At 40.3% G+C, this 9,399-nt stretch overlaps 1 protein-coding gene across 1 annotated transcript; it reads left to right on the top strand.

The window, feature by feature from the left end:
* The first annotated feature begins 297 nt into the window (after positions 1 to 297).
* Hspa13 (heat shock protein family A (Hsp70) member 13) lies at positions 298 to 9,138 on the top strand. Its single transcript, XM_051150147.1, has 5 exons — positions 298 to 409; positions 2,412 to 2,752; positions 4,899 to 5,112; positions 6,781 to 6,948; positions 7,919 to 9,138. Exons 1-5 carry the CDS (start codon positions 385 to 387, stop codon positions 8,584 to 8,586), a joined length of 1,416 nt encoding a protein of 471 aa, XP_051006104.1. The 5' UTR covers positions 298 to 384; the 3' UTR covers positions 8,587 to 9,138.
* The last annotated feature ends 261 nt before the right edge of the window (positions 9,139 to 9,399 follow it).

Genomic DNA, 9,399 nt, shown 5'->3' with positions numbered 1-9,399 from the left:
CAAGTTCTGGACAGTCCAGAACTGCAGTTCCCACAATACAACGCAGTGAGGCGGGGCTACATGACCTGCTTTTCTGGCAAGTAGGCTCGCGGCTTTTCGGGTTTGATGAATGACAAACTCCGGTCTTTTCCGGAGGCTGCTCCCCAACAAAACCTGGTTCGTTGGGCCTTGTGTGCGGAGGCCCACTCATTCCTCACTGGCCTGAGAGGAGTCTGCCCCGCAGCCTCATGGTAGATGGAGTTTCTACTATGGTAGCAGCCATAGTTTCTCCATCTGCCTCCTAGCGCATGGACTACATTTCCCAGGAGGCTGCGGGATGGCCGCCTGCTAGGGGGCGGTGCCTTCCATCGGTACAGTCATCTCTCTGCTTGTTCGGCGGGACTGATGGCCGGAGAGATGACGATCTTAGGTCAGTATCTCAGGGGTCTGCTGCTATGGCAGTTCACGAGGCGGCTTGAGAAGGTCTGGGTGGGCAGGGTTAGTTGTCTCACCCCCACTAAACCCAGGTCACGCCGCCGAAGGGAACCTGATAAGGTGGCTGAGGCTGTTTGGAGCTTGTGGGGGCGGGGCGCCTGGAGCCTGGACCGGCTGGTAGAGGCCTCTTGGGGGTCCTGCCACCAGCCACAGGTCTGAAGGACGCAGGCCTAGGAATGCGCGTGTCTAAGAAAGACCCTCGGTCTTGAACTGGCAGCTGAATTCGGGTCTCTGTGGAGGCTCCAAGAAGCCACTGGGCAGTAAGATCTTGAGATGAAGGCTCTTGGCTTTACTCGGGATGCCAAATTGGGAGGGATTCTGGTCCCTGAGCCTCTGTGCTGGATTCACTTCCGACCATACCCTTTGGGAATCACTTTCCCTGGCTAAAAGGTCAGATGAAATGCTTGTAAGATTTGTCTGTAGGTTGGAAGAGACAAGTGGATAGGTTCTTGAGCCGGGCGTTTATTTGAACGAGGTAGCAAATTACCAACAGCACCACAGCCCGACATTCTGGGTCTCTGGCATGGGTATGAGTGGGGACAGGTGTATAACACGAACCACTGAAACAAAGTGACACATTAATTTTAAATTCAGAGTGATGTCCTAAATCGCTTTTGTGTACCCTATGCATAACGCTTGTATTTGCTCTTTTTCCTTAATTGATTATTTGCTGAGCCTCTGCTTTTGCTGGCAGATACAATGGTCAACAAAACTTGCCTTCAGAAAGCTTCCGTGTTGTTGCTCTCAGGGTTAGCACTTGTCTGCTTCTTCCCTAAATACTACCTCTTTGAGAAGTGTATACTTAATTCGGGTTTTAAGTATGCAAAAACACGCTGTTATGAGGTAACAGTAATACCTAAGCAATTTTCAAAATTGATGCATCCAGCATACGTATTTTACCCTTTGAAAAATTTTTACTATAATTTATTCACATTACATCCTGATTATTATACCTTCAATCTTTCCTCTTCCACTTTGTTCCTCTCCCCTAGACCTCTGGCAGGAGGGGACGTCTTCCCCCACCATAGCCTATCAGGTCTCATCTGCATAGCCTGCTTCCCTCTCCTCCGTGTGCCCCTGGGGCTCCCCATCTATGGGAAGTGATAAAATCGGGGACACTGAGTTCATGTCAGAGGCAGTCCCTGCTCTCCCCACAGCAGTGGAGAAGGAGCTGTCCATTGGCTACATGTGAACAGGGCGTCTAAGTTCACTGCGTGCATTGTCCTTGGTTGGTCCAACCTCCTCTCAATCTCCCAACCTCCCTGGGTTCACATCCATGAGAGCCTTGATGGTCTTCCTTGTGGGGCACCTGAACTCTCGGGGTCCTTCCAGCCCCCTGTTACCCCCTGCCTCCCCCCCCCCATTCTTCCACTAATCTCATCGCTCTTCCTGGAGTCCAGCAGCAAGTCCCAGCATCCGTCCCCATCTGACATAACCTATCAGGTCTCATCAGGAGAGCCAAAGATGTCAGCCAGCCTTACAGTACCAAATCTTTTGCTGTGGAAAAAAGTTTTTGATGTGAGAATTTCATACTGGCATTTTACTTTAGTTATGACACGTAAAAAGTGTTTGCGAAGCTATCAATCTAAACAGGAACGGATCAAGAAAATTGGATTGTATCCAGCTTTTGATTCACATTTATGATATTTCCATTCAACCCCAGCATAAATACTACTGAAATATCTTTACATTTGATTTCTTTATTCTCACATAACAAATTACACAAAAATTGAGTTGTGAGGGGTTTTGATTGTTTTTCTCATTGTTATTTTTAATTGTAGCTAATTGGAATATGAAAAATGTGATATCTAAAAGAAGTATTAATTGTATAAAGTAAAGTATTTTATGATTTGTCTCAGGAGTGTTATTAAGGAAATGTTGCTATATGAATATTATATTGTAATTACATAAAGATGTATTTATTTACTTTTTTTCAGGTTCAGCTGTTTTGACTCTCCTGTTGGCTGGCTACTTGGCACAACAGTATTTACCACTGCCTACTCCAAAAGTGATTGGCATTGACCTGGGTACCACATATTGTTCCGTTGGTGTGTTTTTCCCTGGGACAGGAAAAGTGAAGGTGATTCCAGATGAAAATGGGCATATCAGCATACCTAGCATGGTGTCTTTCGCGGATGGTGATGTGTATGTGGGCTATGAAAGCCTCGAGCTGGCAGATTCAAACCCTCAGAACACAATATATGATGCAAAAAGATTCATAGGTAAGGTTTTCACCCCGGAAGAGTTGGAGGCTGAAGTTGGCAGATATCCATTTAAGGTATGAAATTAATCTGAAATCTGTGTCAATGTAATTTCATTGTACTTTTTCAATTAGTCCTTTGGCTATACATTGCACCTCTCTCCTGGCTTTTTCTGTAAGGGAGCTATGTTCTCTCACTGAGAAACTTCACAGCAGCTTCAAGGAGAATCAGTACAGCGACTTCCTGGTACTTCCTGGACAAGGAAATAAGGCTTTGCTGTGTCCCTACTCTGCCATTATTACAATATCCAGTTACTTCTGTCAGGATATTTTAGGAAGGATGAGGAAGCCTCGTGTACTATGAATGGATAGTCTCTATGTGTGGACGTATTGTATGCATAGAACATTTGTACACTGGGTTTCATGTTTTCTAGCTTATTTGAAGTGCAGCAGTATTCCATGCACACTTAGTAGATGCATCTAACTGTCTTCAATGCCTGCGGAACTACTGTCTTATTTCATAATTGTTTCATCTCATCAGTATCTCTTATCTTACTTTGCTGGTTATCACATTAGTTTTTTACATTCAGTACAAATTCTTATATTTATATATCTTTGCATATGTCAGAAACCGCCTTCCTAGTAGAATTGATGAATTGGATATATATGTGTATTTTTTAGAAATTTTAGTTATAGTCTCAGATTGTTAAACCAGAAAGTTCACATGCTCTTAACATTTACTGTTTCAGACTGCCTGTATCTTCAGTCGGCAGTATGGTTTTATTTACTTATTGGGCTAGGGCTTGCTACATAGCCAGGCAATCATTGAACCAGAACACCTCAGCCTCTTGAGTAACCCCTGAGATCATAGGCCTGTGCCACCATGTCCAGTTTATTTTATGCTTGCCAATCCACAAAGGAAAAATGGCGTTTTGTATTAGATATCATTGCTTTGCTTTCCAGTAGTTGTATTTAGTGGTGTTCTTCTTTCTTTAGTTGTATTATTTATTAATTTTATTTTCATTTTAGAGACAGATCTCAATTTGTAGACTTGTCTGGCCTAGAACTCACAGAAATGTGCCTGCTCCCTTCATTTCTTCTCCTTTGTCCTGTTTTGACATGGGTCTCTTTTCCTTAATGACAAAGAAATAGCTTTTCTGCGTATTTTTGATACTTTTTTCAATTGATCATCTATGATGTGTAATTTGTTGTTTCTTGTCAAATTATGAGGCATTCATGAAATCTCAATTTTAGAAAAGTGGCTTTGATTCTTATAGTAATTAGTATGAACTTTTAGCCTTTCCACTGGTTTGATTTTTCCCCCCTTTTGGTTTTCTATCTTAATGTTTTTAGGTATTTCTTTTTCAGTGATTGCTCTTAAAACATTTAATTTTTCTTTTTATTTATCCCATGTGGGACTTTTCTTCTAACTTACGACCTGGTCAAATGAGTCTAAATGAATGAGACTCACTAAGTAGTAGTATTGTTACAGCTGACCCAATACAGTGGTGCCTCCTTTGTGACTGGGCTTTCTGGAGTTTTCTTTCCTGTGGTTTTAACTATCTACTCCATGACTATCTAAGAACATGAGGTGTAAAATCCCATCAATAACCAATGTGTGAATTGTTAGAGGAGCATGGCGAGACGCTTCACGGCGTTTCTCAGTCTCATCCACAGTGTGTACCGTCCCATTGGTCATTGTGTTCACTGTCTGCCCTTTATTCATTTAGTGGCCGTCCTGGTTATCAGGTGTTGCAAGCATTACAGTGCTTTTGTTGAAATTATTTTGATAAGCACTGGCCCCAAGTGCAGTATTAGTGACGACGGCTACATGTGGATTTTGACAAGAAGTTTTAAAGTGCTTTGTCTAAGTGAAAAGATATCCACTGAGGATTCTAAAACATACAGCTCCCAATAAAAAGAGTCTTCTGTGTTATCATTCATTTTTTCCAGTGAGTATGTAATAAGAAAATTCTAAGTTCCTGTTAAATTCTTGACTTTTGTTTTGCTATTACTTAAAACTGTAGCATGGATTTATTTTTATGAAATTTAAGAATCTCATGAGTAAACTGTGATCTGGAAAAATGTACTGGGTAGATTATAGTGAGTTTTATTACTTCATAAAGGTTTTTGTTGAGTAAATCCAATGTTTACATATGAAAGTAAATGCACACACATATACATGCATTTTTTTACAGTCTTGTTTTTCAAACCTTATTCACAGGTTTTGCACAAAAATGGAATGGCTGAGTTTTCTGTGACAAGTAATGAGACCATCATCGTTTCCCCAGAATATGTCGGCTCTCGGTTGCTGCTGAAACTAAAGGAAATGGCGGAGGAGTACCTCGGAATGCCAGTTGCCAATGCTGTCATTTCCGTACCAGCAGAATTTGACCTAAAACAGAGAAATTCAACAATCCAAGCTGCCAGCCTTGCCGGTAATTGCACCCTAGACAGATGTGCATTTTCTCAAGATTTTGTTAGGACAACAATATTCTGCAGTAAGAATTAGCATTTTGTAAATCAGCTGTGGGCACATAAACTATACGGCCGATGAGTTAACTGTCTATTTAAATGGATTTATCATGATAATTACGAACTCTGGTACAACATTAAGTATTTATATTAAGGGGATAGGAAGGGAAGCAGTCTGGGGATGGGGATGTAGCTCTCTGGTAGATTAGTTCTCCTGAGTGGGAAAAGCCTGGCCTGGCTTCAGTCCCCCAGGACACAAGCATCCTCAAACGCATGTTTAAAAAAAAAAAAAAAGAGAGTTAATCAGGCATATGACAAAGGCTGGGAGAGAAAAACAAGTATGTCTGAGCTGCTGGTAAAAGCTATGGTCTTCGTTGTTAGGGTGAATATAATGTTTGCAGACTTTCCAAGGTGAAAACAATGTGACCCTGTCCTGTAGATCCTGCTGTTGTGGTGCTTGTATTCAACTAGATAGAGGTGTAGAATAAGCATAGTATGGAACTTTTTACTGTGGGAACGCGTGCTTACCCCCCTCTTCGGTAATAGAAGCCGTCTTCCCTCCCAATAGACGGTACTCAACAGTGCCTCATTCATTCCCATTCCCTGCATGAGCATTAACCACCTCTTGTTCAGAGCTCCTGGAACAGTCTTTATCAGAAAGTAGCATGCGTGGAAGAATAAAGGGCCAGAGGCTAGTCAGGGGCTAGGGGTGGCTTATAGGATGACGAGGTATGCCTTACTGACACGTGACACTTAAGTGTGACTATAGGACCCTGCATGTGGCCGGAGCCGAGTGATCAAGGTTTTTTTTTTTCTTTTTTAAAATATATTTTATTAATTTATTCATATTACATCTCAATTGTTATCCCATCCCTTGTATCCTCCCATTCCTCCCTCCCTCCCATTCTCCCCTTACTCCCCTCCCCTATGACTGAGACTGAAGGGGATTTCCTCCCCCTGTATATGCTCATAGGGTCTCAAGTCTCTTCTTGGTAACCTGCTATCCTTCAAGTTTTATAACTAAAGGGAAGGGCAGTGTGATGCTTCTTAGAATTCTTCAGAGTTTGAAATGTGGCTGTGGCTCCTGAAACATAATACCATATTCTATTTTATTTACTTCTGGCTTTTTGAGACTGGATTTCTCTGTGTAGCCCTGGCTGTTCTGGACTCACTATATAGACCAGGCTGGCCTCAAACTCACAGAGATCCACCTGCCTCTGCCTCCCTGAGTGCTGAGATTACAGGCTTGCACCTACCGTTCCTGCCTATAATCACTCTTAAGTGTGTAAGTTAGTTCAAAGCAGGAATCTTACTCAATGTAATGAGATCTTTTACAGAAGATCAGTTTATCACATTTCCATAACTGTGTATTTCCAAGGAGACTATCAATGTTAGTAAAGGTAGGAGGAGTTTTTTTTAACCTGTTAATGAAATGTCTAGATACTAAATTTGGGCTTTTCTTTTTTTAATAGTGTAATCTTTAAGAATATTTTTAGTTGTATCAGTGAAAGGCTTCTGTTTTTTTATACGACTGTATTTTCCCCCCCACTGGCTTTTGTCACTGTGAAAGAAGAAACAAGTATGCTATTATAAGTCGAGTAGAAAGTGTTTTCCTCTCATGGATCTTTCAGGACTGAAGATCTTGAGAGTAATAAATGAGCCAACAGCAGCAGCGATGGCCTATGGTCTCCACAAGGTTGACGTCTTCTACGTGTTGGTCATAGACTTGGGTGGAGGAACTCTTGATGTGTCGTTACTAAATAAACAAGGAGGGATGTTTCTAACACGAGCAATGTCTGGTAAGACAAATGTAGAATTAAAGAGGTTCAAACATGTTTCCCTCAATATGCCTAGTATGTGGCAGGTTGATGTTGTTTTCAGAATATATTGAGACTTCTTGTATATTGTTGCTTATATCTGTCTATGTAGAGATCAAAATTAACTGTCAAAATAAAATGACTGGACTTCCTCTAAGTCAGATAAGTTCCTTTAGGGCTCTTTCTTGGTGATGGTACAGGGAGCATGAAGGAAGAAAACTTTGAAATAAAGAGTTTCAAAATATTTCATCTGTTTTATGCTTCATAAAAAGTAAGTGTCTTAAATGGAATTTTAGTATCACTGAAGAAATAAGGTCTTCTCTTTTTAAGATTTTGGATTTGCCCTTTTTAGGTTAAAAAGGCAAGGGTGCTTAGGTTGAGCTGTATAGTTGTTCTAACATACGCTTGACTTTCTTAACTAGATTCATTAGCGCCAAGATACATACTTTGAGTTTGTACTGCAATATTCTTTCCTATAGAAATAATTCTATTAAGTTTTTAATTGTTAATAGTTAGGGTAAATGTATATTTATTGGTTCCTGTTAATCATCAAAATCACTTTTCTTCTGTTGAGAATAGTGAGTTAGCGTTTTAAATAGCTGCTTCACAAGTCAGTGTATGACTTCATTTTTTGTGTTATCAAAAATGATTTGATGTCATTGAAACACTCCCTTCTAGATCATTTACAATTTCTAACATAGCTACGTACTCTTTATCAATAGTACACAATAGAAATAGAAAAGATGATAGTTGAGGTAAAACTGATTCTAGAATCTGAAAGTAGATAACCATCTGCCCTCACCATTTAGGTTAAATGATTTTAACATAAGTCTTTTTATACTTATAAAATATTTAATATATTACAGGATTTGTTACTCTTAGAATATTTTAACATACAGAGTATATATTTATGTGCATACATGTATAACGAATTTTTTAATTTTTCTTTTAGGAAACAATAAACTTGGAGGACAAGACTTCAATCAGAGGCTGCTTCAGTATTTATATAAACAGATTTATCAAACATATGGCTTTCTCCCTTCCAGGAAAGAGGAAATCCACAGATTAAGGCAAGCTGTGGAAATGGTCAAATTAAATTTGACCCTTCATCAGTCAGCCCAGGTATCAGTTTTACTCACTGTAGAGGAAAAAGACAGCCAGAAACCTCAGAATGGTGACTCTGAACTGCCAAAAGACCAGCTTACCCCAGGGGATGGTCACCATGGGAACAAAGTGTTTAGACCTGGCCTTTCTGAAAGCAAGAGTGGAAAAGGCCAGGTTTTATTTGAGATGGAGGTATCCCGCAAGCTCTTTGATTCCCTCAATGAAGATCTCTTTCAGAAAATCCTTGTGCCCATTCAGCAAGTATTAAAAGAAGGCCACTTAGACAGGACTGAAATTGATGAGGTGGTCCTGGTTGGGGGCTCTACTCGTATTCCTCGGATCCGCCAAGTCATTCAGGAGTTCTTTGGGAAAGACCCCAACACATCTGTAGACCCTGACTTGGCAGTGGTGACAGGAGTGGCCATCCAAGCTGGAATTGATGGAGGCTCTTGGCCTCTCCAAGTTAGTGCTTTAGAGATTCCCAATAAGCATTTACAGAAAACCAACTTCAACTGAACTCTGAGGGAGAGCCTGTGACTGTGGTCTTGTCTGTGATGTTCATGGTCTCCGTTGTGAAGCCTCCTCCAGAAAAGAAGTACATGAAGTCCCTCACAGATTCTCCCCAGGATATTTATACAGGGAAATTTTACATAGTGTTTTGTTTTAGAATTGAATATTACCAGATGGGTCCTGCTTGGTGTGGAAAAAAATCTCATAGTATTTCTAAAGAGACAGAGTTGAGGAAGAGCTCTACTCTGTATTCTGGAAGTAGGGAGCCATCCACACTTACTATTCTGGAAACATTAAATAGTGCCAACGATAAGGCCCCAGTTCTTACTGAATTTTATTAGTAGGGGCTGATAATTCTGTACTTGGGTATCACATGTAATTCTTAATTTGACCAATACTTGAAGGACTGTTGATGTCAGGTATTTACATCGGCTTGGGGATAGCAGTATTAAACTGCATAGATAGTATTCATCAACTGCCATATAAACTGTACTTTCAAAAATCCACTATCTTTTTACATGTTATATTTTACAGATTTTAATGTATTTAAAAATATCAGCTTTTCTTCCTAAGATAGCTGAAGATTTATTTAGTTGTATTTTTTCTCCCAGATAGTAGAAATGCCCAGTCTATACTACAAGTTCTGTTATCTTCAGGGTATCATTCTCTGCTTGTATTTTCACAATTCTACAAACAGTATAAAGAGTTATCGATTGCCTTTTCAAAATGTTAATGTCACAATGAAGCTGCATTACTCTCTCAGTTTTTGCTACCTAAGACATTTGCATAGATCAAATATTTGTAGCAATGTTTGGGGTT

Source organism: Acomys russatus, chromosome 8 (assembly GCF_903995435.1).
Source record: "Acomys russatus chromosome 8, mAcoRus1.1, whole genome shotgun sequence".
Lineage (NCBI taxonomy): Eukaryota > Metazoa > Chordata > Mammalia > Rodentia > Muridae > Acomys > Acomys russatus.
This window is presented reverse-complemented; position numbering and strand designations above follow the sequence as displayed.

Excerpts from the sequence above, each read along its gene's own strand:
- Hspa13 (XM_051150147.1), top strand. The coding sequence starts at position 385 with ATGGCCGGAGAGATGACGATCTTAG. Across the intron at positions 2,753-4,898 it reads TTGGCAGATATCCATTTAAG|GTTTTGCACAAAAATGGAAT; the intron begins GTATGAAATTAA and ends CCTTATTCACAG. Across the intron at positions 6,949-7,918 it reads TCTAACACGAGCAATGTCTG|GAAACAATAAACTTGGAGGA; the intron begins GTAAGACAAATG and ends TTTTTCTTTTAG.